This window comes from Excalfactoria chinensis, chromosome 22 (assembly GCF_039878825.1).
Source record: "Excalfactoria chinensis isolate bCotChi1 chromosome 22, bCotChi1.hap2, whole genome shotgun sequence".
Taxonomy (NCBI): Eukaryota; Metazoa; Chordata; class Aves; order Galliformes; family Phasianidae; genus Excalfactoria; species Excalfactoria chinensis.
The window spans coordinates 2,987,024-3,004,283 of record NC_092846.1 but is presented as its reverse complement, the minus strand read 5'-3'; the positions used below and the strand labels follow the sequence as shown (position 1 = coordinate 3,004,283).

Sequence of the window (17,260 nt, the reverse complement as noted above, 5' to 3'; positions counted from 1 at the left end):
TGGTGTCACTGTGCTTTCAGTCCTTAGTGGGGCCTGTGCTGTAAATCTAAGCCGCTGTGTCCCAGAGGAGAGGTCGTTAAAGGATTGAAGTGTAGTTAGCAGGGCAAGTTGAGCAGCGCTGAGTTTCGTTTCCTTTTTGGTCAGGCTCTGAGGAGCAGCCTATGCAAAGTACCGGCTATTCTTACACACCGTTAGGGGAGAGAGACTCATATCCAATGTCACAAAGTGTCCAGAGTGCCTGCCCTGCATATGGGGAGGGCCAGGAGGTGGAAGTACTGAAAGAAACTACTGTTTCTCTCTGATCGCCGGGTCTCTAAGTATGTGGGGCAGTCTGAGATGCTTTGCCTCTATAAGCAGAACATCAGGGAAGCGTGGAGAAGCTGAGTGACCCAAAAGATCAGCCAGCAACCCACTGCATCACTACATGAGGAGCCATGGCCCAGCTGATACACCCCTTTAAGTCTCTCTGTTCCCAGATGAGTTTCCAGGTTTATCTGGGTGCCTGAAACACAAAGCAGTTGCAGAAAGGCTGCGGTTGATGAGGAGCAGATGGTGCTGCCCAGAGCCTGACCTGCAGGCTGAGCTGGCAGGTGGCAAACTGGAGCTGCAGGTGGTGACTTGAAGCTGCATCTGCTGTGATACGGGAAGAGGAGGAGGAAGGCTGCCTCCCTGCAGTGCCTCCCACACACAGCTTGCACCTCTGGAGCACTTCAGCCAGGTAAGGTATGCTGGGGTGGGGTGTTGGGGAATATGGCTGATTTGCTTTGCGTTTTTTAAAGTGGGCAAGAGGGAAAAGCAGTGTTAGAACTGCGAGTGGTGCACGGAGGCCTCTGTAGCCTCTGGGGTTTGAAATGTAACCATGCAACATAAAAGTGCTACAGCAAAGGGTGGGTTCATCACAGACACATCCTGGGGAGGCTGTCCTTTGCAGCAGCTCCTCCCACCTCTCCCTACAGCTCTTTTACTTCCCAAACACAGGCTCCAGAAGCCATCCGGGCCAACAACCTCCTGCAACGTTCCAAAGGTTCATCTGTAGGGCACAAAGGTCTGTGTGAAGCTCAGGGTCATTCTTCTGTGCTCAACTGCTCTCCGGTTTCTGTTTGCAAAAGCTTGTGGATGGCTGCCTTAGATCAGGTGTTGGTTTCAGATTTATCGATGCCTGTTTGATGCCCATTTGAGCCCTTGATATTTTTAAGCTAGTGTAGCAAGTCCTTCCACTCCTGCTTGTTCTCCAATAGAAGTCCATGTGTCTCAGCCCCTTGGCATGCAGCCCTTCTACCCCAAGCCTGCCAGCTCACTTCAGCTGCTCTCCAGCCCATGGCATTTACATGGCCTCAGACCAGAAGGGGCTTTTGTGGGTTGTGAAAGTAAGGCGACAAGTAGCAACAGATGGTAACGTTATCAGTTTTACAGTCATGTCTGCACCTGGTCACGGCAGTGTTAGTGATTTCCAAAGGAGAAATGCATCTGGAAAGGTGACTGAGGGGCACGTGCAGTCCTGACCACCCTCCCAGGGGCAGACTGAACTCACATCCACTTATTTACTGCTTACATGCAATAGTCAACAGATTGGGCTGTTATCCTTTCTGCTTTTCCTAATATCCTGGTGCATGTTGGGCTGTTGGGGCACGTGGGGCCTTTCCTGGGGGGTCAGACCCTGCTTTGCTTGGAGGCATGCAGGGGCAGTAGGTCAGTGTCCTAATGACAACACAAATAGCACCTCTCCCCCTTTGCAGGAGTGGGCTGTGAGCTCTGCTAGCCGTGCCGAATTCCCCCTCTGGAAATCAGCTCATCCTCCCTATGGCATCAATTGGTCACAGATAGCTTCTGCCTCCTCCTGGGGCTGTTCCCGCTGCTCCTCTGTGGTGGATCAGAGCCACACATGGGCCCTGCTGGTCTCAGCACTCTTCTGCTTTTCCTCCTGAAGCGTGTGATGTCCTTTAGGATGTGTGGCACGCAATTACCTGTTGCCAGGAGAGAGGAGGTCGTTTAATCAGAGCTGGATGTGCTCTGAGAAATCACTTTGGAGGTGGAGCAGTGCTCCGGGCTGTTTGACCTATGAGCACTTCCTTGAATTCTTCTCTCCCACCATGAGGGCTGGAAACACCCCCACGAGCAGATCCAAACCTGAGACCCTCATGTAACCACAGTCAGCATTGGGGCTGTAAGAAAAAAAACAGCCTTAATTAAATAACGAGACTTTTGAGCATCTGTGTGACTCTGGTGAATTTGTTAGAGGCTGATGGATGGGGGTAAACTCAAGTGATAAAGCTTCATTGCCTCACCTGGGAAAGCAGGAGCTGCTCAACATCCCAGTGCCAGAAAGGGCCCCTCCAACCATCCCCTTTTGTATCCCCAAAGGACTTGGCGTTGTTGGGATGTTAATGCAGCTGGTATGTGCTGTGTGTGCCCCCCCCCCCCCAGAGCAGCCTGTCTGTCTGTCTGTGTCTGTCTGTCCATCCCTCTCCCAGCAAAGGGGAAGTTGCAGGCGCCTGCTGGAAGTGCCTCACAGGAACACCCGCATCCGGTGCAGAAAGGTGAAGTGAAGGCTGCTCTGACTCACTGCTGTCCTTACAGGAACAAAAGAAACCTGTTTTGAGAAACAGTGATTGCTGCTGCCTGGCATTAACAATGGGGTCTGCTCCTCCCCCGGGTATCAATCTAGGATTGATTCCCACTAGAGCATGCTTGTTCCCTGCAAGTAGCAGTGATGTGGCTGCATCCCTCCCATTCAGCATGGCAGGGATGCGTGGAGCTGAGGGCTCTCTTGGGCTCTCCAGGGAGCTGAGGTCTGCCCATGTTTTAGGGAGCTGGGAGTGGAGGTGGGCTGGGGCCAGAAAGGATGCTGAGCCCTCCGGGAAGGGGAGAGGTAAAAATAACCCCTGGGCTGGCTCTGGTCCCTGCAGCTTCCTGCGGTTTACAGCCTTTCCCAAGGGAAGGGGAGGCAGGAACCTGCCTGGATCTGAGCTCACTTTGACCCTTTCACCGCTGACAGAAGGTGCTGGAAGGACTTTGCTTTGCCTCATTCCTATGGACTCGGGCAGGACCTGAGGAAGAGGACTGCAGTGCCAGGTACTCATTGCCCTGTTCCTGATGTACCCAGTGTGTGTGGGGTCACACACAGTGGGTTCCACTGGGGCAGGCAGACATTGCTATGGCCTGAAGGGTCAGAGGGATGGTGGGGAGCCTGTCCCAGAGCCAGGATCCTGGCTGTGATCCCATAGGGAGAGCTGGGAGATGGAGACCATGGCTGAGGGGGAGTCTGGGGTGTAAAGGCTGCAGGGACTGAGGACTCAGTGCTGGCAGGGTGATGGAGCAGAGCAGGATGTGCTGATGAGGCTGGGCTGGCAGGGGTTAATGGGGTGGCTCTTCCTCCCCCTCCATATGAGGCTCCTGTGGCTCTGGGCTCAGTTTGCTGCTGGCTGCTGGAGGAAACAGGAGCAGAAGAGATTGACCAGCACCCTGCACAGGCCCAGGTGAGCACAAGCAGCCCCATCAATGGGCATGCAGCTGGCATATACGGGTTCTGGGGCTGGGCTGGGGGCACAGGACATGGCAGCCCAGGGGGTGACAGGATCGCATGCTGGGGGCAGCATCCATGGAAGCACTGCAGAGCTCTTGAAAGCCATGGAGATGTGGGAGTTTGCCCCTTAGGATCTGAAAAACACAGCTCCTCAGTTTACCCATGTGTAAAATGGGGGTGGATGCAATGTTGAAGCCCGTGGCTGTGTGTGGAAGCAGAAGGCTCCCGGGCTGCCTGCTCTCTGGATAGCTGTGGTCTGCCTGTCCCCACCACTACCCCAGAGGTGGCTCTTCAGGGCCATTTGGGCTTCTTTTGCTCAGGGGCACCATCTGCTTTGGGCATTTACAGCCCCCACCAGACTCCACCTCTGCTACTCAATTTATGGCCCCACTGCTCTGTGCCTGCTTGGTTCCAGCATCATCCCCCACTGTCCCTGCATGGGTGCTTGGTTAAAGCTGAGCAAGGGCTGTTTTTTGCTCCTTGGCACTTCCAAGTAAGTGGCAAAAGGAGAGGAAATGATGATCCCAGAGCCTGCCTTAGGAACCCCTCACTGCAGAGGGACAGGACAGGACAGGATGAGCCCCCTGCCCTCAGCAGAGTGGCAGTGCTGACCAAACAGCCTCTGTGTAAAATAAACCTTCCTGGAGCCCCTTTGTTTTCTTTTCCTGAAAGGGAAACAGAGCTGGGAGCCCGGCCCAGGCCAACACCACGGGGAGCCACGATGCCCCACACAGCACGGAAACCCCGGCAGCCAAAAGGGCCCCGCTGCTGGCACACGGGATGGGAGGGCTGGGGAAGCAGACTGGTTTCCCTGTGCTGTCTTTGTTCTGCCGTCTCTGGGCTCATAAAGATAAAGCAGCGGCTCCGCTTACTTTTCCTGTTTGAAGCTGCTCGGGATGTTGATGAAGCCGGCGGATGCTCGGTGCTTCTCTCTTCCTGCTGTGATTGTTCCTGCCCCGGTTTGCAGGACACCTCCACTGCAGGCAGGGGACACTTCTATCCCCCTACACGGCTCTATGTTGCTCCTGGTCCTTCTGCTGCTGGTGCCACATCCCCGGTGCCATCCTCACCCTTGATTCCAAACTCATCTCCGGTTCCAACCCCATCCCCAGTGCTAACCCAACCCCAACCCTCCTCTCCCCCCCCAGGACCGTGGCTGAGTGCAGAAGCCGAGCACAGCTTTGTGGTTCCCATCCCACACAGGGTCGGTTGGCAGATGATGGTCCCACTCGGCAGCACCCCACGAGCCGTCTGCTCCTCTGGCCGCGGTGTTTCCCCACTCCGTTTGCTGAACCGGGGCCCCGAATACCTGCGGGAGCAGGTTGGGGGGGGCAGCGGGGGTCGCACACCCAGCGCCGTGGAGCGGTTGGAAGCAGATAAAGTGAAGTACGTCAAATCGCAGCAGGTCATTAACAGCCGGCAGGAGCCGGCACTGAGAAGCTGCTCGCCCTGTCGCTCACCCCGCGGCCGGCGCCTGCTCGCCTTGCAGCAATGCCACGAGCTCTGCCACGGCTCGGATCTGAGCTGCGACGGCAGCCGCAAGGTGCCCTGTCCCTCGTCCCCTGTGCCGCGGAGGGGAGGCGGCAGCAGGCGCCTGCTGAGACCCGACTCGCTCGTCATTTACCGGCAGAAACGGGACTGCCCAGTCATCAACAAGGAGAACACCAAGGGCTACGGGCTGGTCAGACGCCTCTTCCAAGGGCCGCTCAGGGACAAACCCCCCAGCTCTCCCCAGGGGTCAGATAAAGCCCCCGAGAGCCCCATGCTGTGGGTGTCCACGGGGCAAGCTGAAGATGCACAGACACCGGGTGGCGACAGCAGCGGCATCATCCCATCGCCTGACAGCCCCATGCAGCAGCCACAACAAGCCCCAAGCCCAGCCCAGACCCCCAGCAGCACCAAACCAGCACTTGGCCTGCGCCCATCCCTGCCGCTTTCGGAGAAGGAGAGGTTCTTCAATTACTGTGGGCTGGACCGGGCCATGGTGGAAGGGCTGGGGAAGGAGAGGTTTGTGCCAGCAGGATGGGACGCTGCCTCGGCACGGCTCCACGGCTCCTGTGAGTGGGAGCCCAGCCAGGCCTCGGGGTGCAGCGGGGAGGATGCAGGGCCAGGTGAGGAGGAGTCGGATACACGGCTCTGCTCTGCCATCTCGGTGGTGGAGCGCAATGCCCGTGTCATCAAATGGCTCTATGGCTGCCAGCGAGCTTGGGCGGCCGCCAAGGAATCCACAGTCTGAAAGGAAGAACCCCAGCCAGCCGTATGTGGGTCTATGTGGATGATATGGCACCTTGATCTTGCTGGATACGGCCTGGGGACTGACAGCGCCCTGTTGCTACACGGTGCTGCTTGCAAGGACACCAAGTCTATCCTAAGCACAGACAAGGTCTGCCCACAGAAGGGACAAGAGATCTACCCCTTGGATATGCAGCCCACCAATAGCTGCTTTTGGAGGTGTGGGCACGTGGCTGAGTGCGGTGGGGTGCCCAGGGACCTTCTTTGGGTGAGTCCAACCTCAGCCACTGTGGCTGGAAGGCTGCTGTTCCTCGTTGGGTCCCTACCTCTTGGTCTTCCCTGTTACTGGTTATGGTCTCGGATGGAAGCCTTCTCCCCCATCAGCCTCAATGAGAAAGGGGCTGCTAGGATGGGAACTCTTAATAAACCTGTGGTTTTCTTCTAGCATGGCTGCATCCGTGGTCTCTTCCAGCAGGGCCTGAGTGGATGGGGGTTGCTTTAGGGATTAGGGTGGCAAGCCGCCTCCCATCCCTCTGGAGGGTCTCAACCCTTTGGGGCAGTTCTGCAGTCCTGGGGATGGAATGGGGCTCCACAGGTGGCAGGGGACAAAGGCAAAGAAAGCACCACACATGCTCAGGGCGCCGTGGGGTCTTTAGTGCCAACACCTCCCCATTGCCAGGGCCCATCACAGCATCAGGCGGCACCGCCTCCTTTAGTTGCCCTTGGAAGCATTTTTATTTCGGATCTCAGCCAGTTTGCTGGCCAGGAAGCCCCATTTAAAGGCTCCTTCCTCTGGCTCCCGCAGGTCACTGGGGCCCTCATCACCTGCTGGCTCCATGGGGGTCTCACCCAGTTCTGGTGGGTCCACCTCCTTGTCCGGTGCCGATGCCTGCTGCCACTTGGTAGCAAAGAGATCCCAAAAGCCGGCTGCTTTCTGGGTAGGGGGCAGTTCAGCTGGCACGGCAGCCAAGGGGCTAAAGGGAGAGCAGAATGTGGACACACAGACTCCTGAACCAGCTTCAGTGCTGGTTCATATCCCATATCTGGGATTCACCCACCCCTGATCCAGGGATTGGGGTCACAGGGGATGGAGGAACATGGGGATGCAGATCCCAGGGCAAAATCTAAGCTATGGGTGCCCCCCATACCCCCCAAAACACAACTTACTGATCAGCGCAGGGCTCTGGGTTGAGCAGCTGGTGCTCATCCTCACGGGTGAAGAGAGATGAGAATGTCCGCCATCCCCCCTGGACCTGGAGATGAAGCACAGTGTGGTTCATTGGGGCTCAATGGGAGTTACTGGGACTCCCAACAGCATCTCACAGCTGCAATCCTCACCTTCCGTGCCAGCTGGGACACAGGGCCGGGTCCCTCCTCCATCAGCGCGGGGGGCTCCGCTGCCTCCATCAGCTCGGAAGGGTCTCCCTGCAACAAACCCAACCCGGTGAGTGCAAGGCAATGACAAGGGGCTGTGCCCAGCCATGCGCTCCCCCACCCCACCCCCCTCCCCATTACCTCCTCCTGCAGCGCACCATCAGCCCGTGCCCCCCCCAGGGTCTGCAGCACCCTGGCCTTGTAGAGCCCCCAGATGCCCTGGGTCATGGCGTGGGGCTGCGGGATAGAGGCGATGCGCAGCGGCAGGAGGGGAGGTGGGACGGACCTCGTTGGCGATCCGATGTCCTCATGAAAGTTTCAAGGGCCGCACTCCGTGCACAAAGGGGAACCTGAGCCCGGTTCGTGCAGGGGGAAGAACAGCGGGCGAGGGGGGGGGAGGGCTCCGTTCACCCCAAACTCGCTCCCGGTGCCCAGTGCGCTCATCGGGGCGGCCCCGGGGCACCGCCGAGCGCAGACCGGAGCGCCCCGTAGTGACATCGTGCGTTTCTCTGCCCGTTTCGTGTCCTTCCTGCGCGGTCCCATGAAGGAACAGCAGAACCGGCACCGAACCGCAACGCAGCCCACACCGGTTCCGCTCCGCCAGCGCATGCGCAGTATGGCCGGGAGGACTTAGATCCTAACGGCGGAGACGCGCAACGGTGGACGAGCCCGTGTCCGCCCCAGCGCCGCGCTGCTGCCACCTGCTGGTCGGAATGAGGTACTGCAGCCCACCTAGCGTCACAATAAGGCAGAACTCAACTAATTAACAACTCTCTTTCCTCCATTCTCCTGGCTTAAAACAACTAAAGAGCTCTTGCATGTCCGAAGTCAATTAGTCACCTGGCTAGAACTTCGGCTTGTGACATCGTAATTAGGCTTCATTAATGGATTGCCGAAGGCTGCAAGATGGAAACGCAGTAGATGAACCTCCCTTTGCATCTTTGAGTTAATTACATGCTTAGCTTGGAAACAAAAGATGCTGCACACCACAAAATAAACCTTATTTGTACATCCCAAAAGACGCATTGGTGGACACACAGCTGTTGGAGGCTGGGAAACCATCCTTCCCATGGCACAGAAGTTACCTTCCCTCCTCTTCTTGCTGCTGGAAAGTTAAACACAACCCATCCCATCCTTTTCACCACGCTGCCAACAAGTCCTGAGCTCCTTTTAGTGAAAGCAGCTACAAAATGCTGCTTTCCCATCCAAAATTTCCCATCTTCTGGGGCTGGGAAAAGCACTTGGCTGATCCTCCTGACCCCCCCCTTGGTGCTGTGCATCACAGACCTCCACTCCTCCCAGGGGATGAAGCTCCATCTGCACAGAGACCTGCAGACTCCATCCCTCTGGGGAAGCGATTTTCTCATGCAGGTCATTGATATCATAACATAGAGCCATTAGTAATCAAATAGAAGAAGTGCTTTCAATTAAACCGAGGGCTTTCCGTTTGGTAACAGCTTTCAGCAGCAATTTGTAACACCAGCGCCGTATAATTGCTGCTAATAAACGTGCAGGTAGCAAACCAGTTGTGAAGATATTTCTCCCAGTGACAGCAGGCACTGAAACCTGTCCCAGCTGTGTGAATATACTGCTCCCTCCCTCCCAATCCTCCAAGGTAAACAGACAGCTTAAGGTGCTGCTCAATTGATGTTGTGAAGATTATTACTCACTTTATGTTCCACATGGGAAGAAGCTCCACCAAGCCCACACGTGCTGTGCTGTGTAATGCTGTTCATGATGGACTCGCTGAGGCTCAGAGCTCATGGAGCACTCCAGGTTCAATAGGAACCAAGCTGTGCAGGTGGGACAACTTGACCACAGCCATCAGCTGGCTGGAAACAGGCTCTGGTACCACAGCATGACCTGATGTGGGTCAGCGGGCAGCCAGGTACGTGGTGTGGGCATCTCCTGTCTGAGAGCTTTGGACAACTGGGTTCAGGGTCAGCCTTAAAGGGCTCATCGCTCTGGGGCATCAACTGAAGGATGCAGCAGACAGGAGGAGCACGTCCAGCAACACGCAAGCTGCTTCCCAAACCAGGCTTTCCATGTTCTTCTGCTGGGATGCTCAATCCTCGCAATATGGCAGGCTGGTCACTAGATGTCCCCATCTGAATACAAATGGCAATCCTGCCAACACGCTCCTCCTCTTCCACCAAGGCGCAAACCGGTTCCAGAGCCCCCCACTGCTTCCTTTGACACCGACAGTAATTAAAGGTAACACCACTTAGCCTCCTGTCATTTGCACTGAGTCGGTAGGGTTTGATTTGCTTAACCTCTGCAGCAGAAAAGTTAAACAAATAAGCCAGCACCTCAGCAGGGCGGGCAGCACCAAAGGGAACCAACTGAGGGTGGCAGGAAGGACCCCAGCTTGGTGCACCCTGCACCCTCTGCACACCACGGGGCTCTGCTCTGCACCCCCTCCAATGCACTCTCATCCTTGTGCTTGGAGGGGAAAGCTGCTGGCATGAAATTCAGTGCTGCGATAAGGGGGAGGGTATCTGCCATGCTTAGAACTCAGCTGTGCAATGCCCCAAGCAACCCAAAGTCCCTGATGTCTTGCTATGGGGACAGCCAGAACGTTTTCCCTTTGGATCTGGGCCTCTCCTCTGACAGCACTAAGCTGTCCCCACTGCCCACACTCCTTTCCAGCTCCTCTGCCTTGTTTCACCTGGCTGCTTATCTCAGTATTTTCAGGTCATTTAAGCTGCTTTATTTCATTAAGGAGAAGCAAGCGGAAACCGTAACTGGAGTTGATAAATCCTTAGTCCTTGACCTCAACGTTTATCTCCTTAGGCTGATGTTTTCCATTTCTCCCAGCTGTGCAAAGGAAAATGAGGAGCTCCACTTCCCTCGGAGCCCCTGGTTTAAGGGCAGCAGGTCAGAGTACACCGCGAGCAGGGATGTGAAGCTTTGGGTTCAGGGTTTGCTCTGCTCAGCATCAGCTGTCCGGGTTTATGGTGGTATCACACAACATCCGAGTGGGGGGTGGAACATCTTCCTTCTGCTTCTTTGGAAAGAGATGACAGAACCGATCCCGCTTTGTGACAAGGAGACAAGAAGGCTGAGCCCATAATATGTCCGGGAACTGCAAGCCATCATTTCTCACATCACAAGAAAATGGCCCACGGCCATCAAAAAGGCGTCTCTAATAGCAGCCCATTATCTCATGACAATGGCTCTGTTAACAAGTGCTAACCCCTCCGATGTGCTTAGAAATCCGAGAAGGGAAACGAAAGTTGCGGTCGGGTAAAGGAGAGCTTGTATTTAGCGTTCCTTTCCAAGAGGGAAGTGGAATTGGAGAGAGCCGTCCTGTAAAGCTTAAGGAAATAGATTGAAAAAGGCGTTTGGAGTGCGGAAACAGCATAAAACGCGTTGCAGTTGGGCTCATTTGGGATTTCAGTCATAGAGACAGCAACACCGTGGAGGATTTAGCTTGCCAATCAACATCTTATTTATTTCCTCTGAAGAGAATATCTTTATTCCTCGCCCGTCGCTGCATCCAATATCAACGGGGATTACAAAAATCAAGCAGCAGCTCCCGTTTTTGTTTTGTCCACAACAGCACAAGATAGAAGAAAATAGCGATGTTCTGGAAAGAGCTCAAGAAAAACACCCCATAAAAAAACCCCAACTGCCTCTCGGGGTGGCTGAAAGCATTCAAGTTCCCATTCAAGTTCATTCTGTTCAAGGAAGAAACCTTTTCCTGCAGGGACCCCTGGTTCCTTCACTGCACCTCCCCCAAACCACATAGAGAACAACAGGGGTCGTGTAAATGCCAACCAGTGCTGAGAAGCTTCAAGGTATGCAATTAGATGTAGTGAAATGGAAAACATACCTGACCCAAAAGAAGTTCGACTTACCAAAAAGAGCCATCAGAAAATAAACCTGGATTCAAAGCAATGTAACATCATGTTGTTTGGGGGGGTTTGGCAGCCTCAAAATGCTTCAGATCTCCATGTTCTTGCTCAGCTTCATTTCATCCCATTGCAGCCACCACCAGCTCTCCCTCTGTACATTCAGTTGTAGGTCCCAAAGCACTTCATGTGCCATAGCATTGCAGCAGCCCTTTCTTGCTTCTGGGAGATCTAAGAGACATGGGCAGACACAAGGCTGAGCAGCACCACTAATAACTAAGGCTGTGTGGGGCTGAGGGGATCAGGACCCATTGAATCCAGGTGCTGCAGAACTGGGTGCTGCCCTCTGACATGTATCTTAAGAGCTCACAGCCATGCTGATCAAACACAGCTGTGGTTAAAAACAAAGCCATGTTAGTAGAAAGATGACAAACCTCGTGCTGTCTTGCTTGGAAAGGAGCAGACCACCAGGCTGCTATAACCTTCAGGGAGTGATGAAGCTTATCATAGACATAGCTCTGTGCACGGGGCATGTCACAGCTAAAGCCCACAGTAATCTATACGTGCTATCCTGCAAAGCCAACATCTAGACTTCAGTGGATCCAATGTCCACACAGGTGCCTGATTCATCTCTTCTGCATGGCAGCCAGTCCCAACCAAAACCGATACTTTTTCTTTCTCTCATTTGTTTCATCCTTCTGGAAAAAGAAGATAGAATAGCAGTCACTTTCCAGAGTGGGGCAGGAGGGGAAGGAATCCTGTGGATAATAAGTGCTGATGAGGACAGAGAGTGGGAAGCACATCTGCAGAGGATACTTTCTGATAGGTTATTGTCTGCTGGGCCCATTTCCTCCCATCAGAATTCTGCTGGTGGAAGCACTCCCGAGAGATACAGCTTCACATCTGTACGCAGCACCAGAGCTTATGAGAAATGAGAATCCAGCCTTTTAAATGCTGGTAATGAGAGAAGAGAGAGCGGAGGAGTACGAATTGCTGCTTCTATTAATCAAATTCCCCCCCCCCCCCCCCCCCTCTTTCATCTGTACCACCCGCCACCATCCATTCTGGAGAGCATCATCTAAATGTAAGGGCATGCCAGCCCTGTGCTCTTGATGCCTGTGGGCAGAGCAACCTCAGGTACCTCTGTGTGATGCTGGTACCACTGCCAGAGCTCGGGCAGTGAATGGAGGACTTTGTTTAGCAGCCTGGAGGGGTGATCCATCACACAGAGCTCAGGCTTGACTGCAAATGGAGGATGCCTGGCTCATGAGAGCGATACCAATCAGGGCAGAGACTGGGAGGACAAGGAATGAGAGCATGCACACTGATCTGCTTAATATCCAACCTGTCACCTCTTGGTCCTGAGTGCTGAGATGCCCAAAGGGAGAACACAGCTTAGGGCAGGTTGCCTTCTTGTGCAAATGAGTCCAAGTGGCTACGAGGAAAATAGGGTCAGGAGAATGAGATTTTGTCCCTCTTTCACAGGTAAAAAAGAAAAAGAAAGCAAAAGAAAAGTAAAAAGCAATGCAAGCGTTAAGAGCGTTACCCAAAATCAGCACGGGCTCTGTCAGCACAGCATTCTCTCCTGCTTCCTGCAAGACCCTCCATTGACTGGAGCTCTTTCGTAATCTAAATGGAGCCACTTCCAGCTTGGCTTGAGGGTAAGGGGATTTGTGTAACTCCATGGCCTTGTTGCCAGCAGGAACATGTGACATCCATTAGCATCAGCAGATGTGACGAACTTGCACCAACGAGGGGGGGGAAAAAAAAAGGCATACCTCTGAATTAAATGACCCCACAGAAAGGATAATACATGGGAAGCTTTTATTCAGTCCCATTAAGGAGAAGTGCCATCTCCAGTGCTGTAAGCAAAACGCTGCCAGCCTGCCTTAGACACCCATGTTGCTCTTCATAGCCTTTTTCAGAGGTAGAGATTGGCTGAGTGCAGAGGTGATATTGAATTGATTCAAAACAAATTTGGGGCTGTTTCAGGCATTAAAGTTCTTCAGGAAGGTCACTGGTTATGTGGTACAAGCTGCTGCTTTTCAATCTCCCCTTTAGTTTCAATTTACGGCTCTGCGGAGAAACATAAGAGCATTCTGATTCCTGGTTTGAAAAGCAAATAAAACAACCTCACGTTGGTGAGCATGGGGAGATGGCTTTGAATTAGACTGTAGCAACTTCTCTGCTTGTGTCGGTAGCTGCTCCTTGGATCTTGTGTCTAAAAGCGTGTTCTTTTCTGGTAGGAGATTAAAGAACATTACAGAACCAAAGGAATGAAGCCACACCTGAGGCTTCATGGTTTGGAGAGCAGCCTGCTTGCTCACCTCTGGGCAGGAGAACCTGGGGCCATTGGAGAGCAGGGGGAGGCAGTGGGGATTCAGAGGGGAAGTCAGAGCCTTGAGGTACAGGAATGGACTCTTGCATGCAGAACTACAACAGGGTCATAAGCCAAAGTGTTGATGTGGGCTGTTGAAGAGAGAAATGTGACAGAGAATGATCTGGATGATGAGGCAGCAGAAAGTGAGGGCAGATGGGTCTGTGGTAAGGGCTGCTGAAAGTCTGGAGGACAGTGTGGTGAGGCACCTGAATGATGGGAGATTGGTAATGAGATGGATGTGCGAGAGTGGGAAATGGTAGCAGTGCTTTGACCACGGTGGTCAAAGGATTCCATGGAGACAAGGTTTGCAGGGAGAGGTAATAGCTTCTATTAGAACAATTGGTGTCATTGAAGGGGAAAAAATGACCGGCTTTTGAGCAAGCAGCCATTGCAGAGCCACAAAAAGGAAATCAGGGTGAAGTACTTCAGAAAGTACATGGGGAGAGAACCTGACACACCTATTCCTATAGCTGGTGGGCAAATGCTAGATGTTTGGTTGTCTGATGCTCTTTTCAGGGCTCTCACATTCATGGAGGCAGGGTGTAAAATGCTTCTGAATCAGAGTGGGCTATTCGCATTTGCCTTGTTCTCATTGCTTATGTAAAAGATAAGGGGAAAGTCTAGGATAGAAGGAGATGTATCCTTGTTATTCCCATAACTTACACACTTTTTCCAGTCAGAGATACGTCAGTTCAGTGGGACGAACAAAGAAGGACAGACAGCATGAATCAAACCGCACATCCTGGGAGTGAAAGCCACAGTTCTCTAGTTACAGTGAAATGGAAAAAATCACTGAAGGCAGCAAGGTGGAGGCAATTTTCATTGCTAGAGGCAGCTACTAGGGGGAGACATGGTCACACTCTAAGCCGAGGCCACGTAATTCATAGTGATGTGGCCACAGTACTACTAATGAGCAAAATGAATGCATGCATATCAAGCTGAGGTGAAAGGAGATCACTGACCCAGCTGAATCCCTGATACCCACACATCTGCTTCCTGCCAAGCTGTGCAGCAAGATAACACAGTGGTCCCACACTTCCTCCACTGCTGTGGAAGTCACAGATTCCTCTGGGACATCTGAAGATCCAGCCTGTTTTACAGCCTTGAAAAAGCAACTTTTCTCTTCTGCTGTCATCTTTGCCCTCTTATTCTCTAGGGACTCAACTGAAGGAAGCTTTAATTTGCAGTCCTTCTCCATGATCCTTCCAGCAGAAGGGACACAGCCACTGTTGGTTAACTTCCCTACTCATCTCCTTGGTTTTTGCTTCCCCTCTTTTCTAGCTTGCTTACAGACTGAATTGCTCCTTTTATTTCTTAAAAGGGGTAGTGACCTCTCTTTGAAGCCCATCTTGGAAGTGCTGCTTGTTTGCAAGTTATTTAGCATTTCAATGCCAGCACACAGTGCAGAACTGCACCAGTACTCTTGTTTTCCACTACCAGGAGTTAAGTAAGCTTGATCTATTCAGCAGATATTTTCCCCACTCTATCTATCTATCTATCTATCTATCTATCTATCTATCTATCTATCTATCTATCTATCTATCTATCTATCTATCTATCTATCTATCTATCAATCATCTATCTATCATCTATCTATCATCTATCTATCTATCTATCTATCTATCTATCTATCTATCTATCTATCTATCTATCTATCTATCTATCTATCTATCTATCATCTATCTATCTATCTATCTATCTATCTATCTATCATCTATCTATCTAATCTATCTATCTATCTATCTATCTATCTATCACGTCTAAAGAGCCAACACACACAGAGAAGTTATAACTTATTAGGAGATGAAGAAACGACCTCAAGTTGCTCCAGGGGAGGTTTAAATAAGGCATCAGGAAGAATTCCTTCATGGGAAGCAGGGTGAGGGGTTGGAACAGGCTGCTCATGGAGGTGGTGGAGTCCTCATCTCTGGAGGTACTGAAGAGATGTCTGCATCTGGTGCTCAGGGATGTGGTTTGATGGTGGATTTGTGATGGTTGGTCTTGGTGACCTTATGCATCTTTTCCAACACAAGTGATTCTATGACTATGTATTGTGTGTTGATAAGTGGATCAACTAAGACAACATGCTACTGTATCTTATCAGAAGAGCAATCCCACAGAGGACAAGTGGACTTCTTCCTTTCCTGACCAGTGATGGAGGTAGCACTCGGTTCATTAGGATGGAACACAAGTGCAAATCCTACAGAACTCTTGAGACTTGAAAGCAAAGATAATTCACACTCACTTGTCTGTAGAGAAAGCAAGAGCCATGAAAATTGCTTTAATCTTGCTATGGATTAATAATACTCTGTTTCATTTATTGTGGCGAGAGGAATGCAGACCTCCCTTGCTTCCTGCTACATTCATAATTTATCCCCAGCCAATTAACTTCTTCTGCTGCAGAATTAATAAACTATTATATTATTGATGCCACAAAGGGGGTATGGCATTCTCTGTCTTCCTGACAATGCTGTGGGAAGTTATGTATATGACTGCAAGAGCAAAGAGAATTCCTTTTTTGTACCAAACTGTGGGAGGTGACACCCTGTGGGAATTACTTCTTCACTGTTAGTCCATTACTAACTGTGGTCACCCTGATCTGACAACCCGAAATTGCAGAAAGCCTTCTTGTTGTGCAGCCTGGTCTAAATCCTTTGGAAGGTTACCCATGCACCTTCCCTTTGGGTGGCGTGGAGGTCTCATCTGGGTCTCAGGTCCAGGTGTGTCAGTGCATGGAAGAGTCAATGTGGAGAGGCACTGCTGGGCTGTGGCAATGAGATGCTTCTGACCACATCTGGTCCCCAGCAGCACCTTCCCTTCTCTTCCCATCTACCTGCACAACCCTGGTTCTGTCAAGCAGGTTCTTGTTTGGAAACGCGGGTTTGTTCTCATCTGAGCTTTTTGATGGAATGCATCTTTCGTGCAAGCAAAAATCTCCTAGACCCACAATACCTCATTGGTTTTGGCTTACTGGGACCTGCCCACCCTATAGTCAGAGGCCACACAGTTTCCATAGAACAAACAACTCACCAGCAAGCCAGCAGAGCAAGTCCCCCTGCCTGGTCTTGCTTTCAGGGTTTCAGTGCAATGTAAACAGCAACAACTGTTTAAACATTTGTTTAGTTTCTGCAGTGATAAAACCCTCCCTGCTCCGCTGTGGACTGAGGGCTCAATTTCTGGCTCACAGTAAAGTTTTTATTTAAAAACTGAAATGTCCGTGTAAACAAAGTAGAAGTGCTATTGTTTCTAAAGTCAGCTCTGGGCTTTTCTCTATGGTAACCTCGCAGAAGGTAATTAGGGAGCCATGGTAACAGCTACACCTCCTAGCAGGCTGCCTGCTCTCAAAAACACTGGACAAACTCCAAAGCATACAAGCAAGCAACCTGGAGATGCCAAGCTGGTTTACATTATGGAAGAGGCGATTGATGTTTCCCAACATCACTTGGGGCTCTGTTTCTGATAATGTTCTGTTTATTTCTGCTCCTCTGGCCCAAAGCTGTGCTCCCGTGTCCTTGCTTTACGTGGCATGCCAGGAGTGCTGTGTGCCTGCCCACGCTGCAAAGCCTTGCTGGCTGAGTTATTGCACACTGTGCTGAGACCTGTGTCCCACAGCTGGCTCTGCACAGGGCTGATGTGCTGTACTGGGGGAGGAATTACAGCCTTAGCATTTAGCCCTCCCCAGATATGAGCTCCATTGCTGGCATTGGTTTCATCAATCTCGGAGTTATTCAGTGTGCACACTGTGTCCTGTTGTTCCCTGGTGAGCATCTACAGCTCTGATGCCCACTCGTTCCCAGCAGGTCTGCTCTCATGCTCTGCATATAACAGGCTCTCTGAGGAGCCCAAAAAACAGAGTTTGGCAAAAACCTCAAAGTAGCAACAGAAAAGCAGCGAGGC

At 52.0% G+C, this 17,260-nt stretch overlaps 2 protein-coding genes across 5 annotated transcripts; one reads left to right on the top strand and one right to left on the bottom strand.

Moving 5' to 3' along the window:
* Positions 1 to 2,744: 2,744 nt before the first annotated feature.
* FAM110D (family with sequence similarity 110 member D) lies at positions 2,745 to 6,199 on the top strand. Of its 3 annotated transcripts, none has more exons than XM_072355508.1 (3): positions 2,745 to 3,072; positions 3,390 to 3,476; positions 4,727 to 6,199. In XM_072355508.1, the coding sequence occupies exon 3, from the start codon at positions 4,740 to 4,742 to the stop codon at positions 5,757 to 5,759; it is 1,020 nt and encodes a 339-aa protein (XP_072211609.1). In that variant the 5' UTR covers positions 2,745 to 3,072; positions 3,390 to 3,476; positions 4,727 to 4,739; the 3' UTR covers positions 5,760 to 6,199. The 3 variants fall into 3 exon arrangements, with proteins under 3 accessions (XP_072211609.1, XP_072211606.1, XP_072211608.1); XM_072355505.1 differs by having other exon boundaries at positions 4,672 to 6,199; XM_072355507.1 differs by lacking the exon at positions 3,390 to 3,476 and having other exon boundaries at positions 4,672 to 6,199.
* Positions 6,200 to 6,315: 116 nt separating this feature from the next.
* C22H1orf232 (chromosome 22 C1orf232 homolog) lies at positions 6,316 to 11,335 on the bottom strand. Of its 2 annotated transcripts, none has more exons than XM_072355582.1 (4): positions 8,800 to 11,335; positions 7,094 to 7,180; positions 6,923 to 7,008; positions 6,316 to 6,729 (listed from the first exon to the last, which is right to left on the bottom strand). In XM_072355582.1, exons 1-4 carry the CDS (start codon positions 8,863 to 8,865, stop codon positions 6,468 to 6,470), a joined length of 501 nt encoding a protein of 166 aa, XP_072211683.1. In that variant the 5' UTR covers positions 8,866 to 11,335; the 3' UTR covers positions 6,316 to 6,467. The 2 variants fall into 2 exon arrangements, with proteins under 2 accessions (XP_072211683.1, XP_072211682.1); XM_072355581.1 differs by lacking the exon at positions 8,800 to 11,335 and adding an exon at positions 7,271 to 8,654.
* Between the last annotated feature and the right edge of the window lie 5,925 nt (positions 11,336 to 17,260).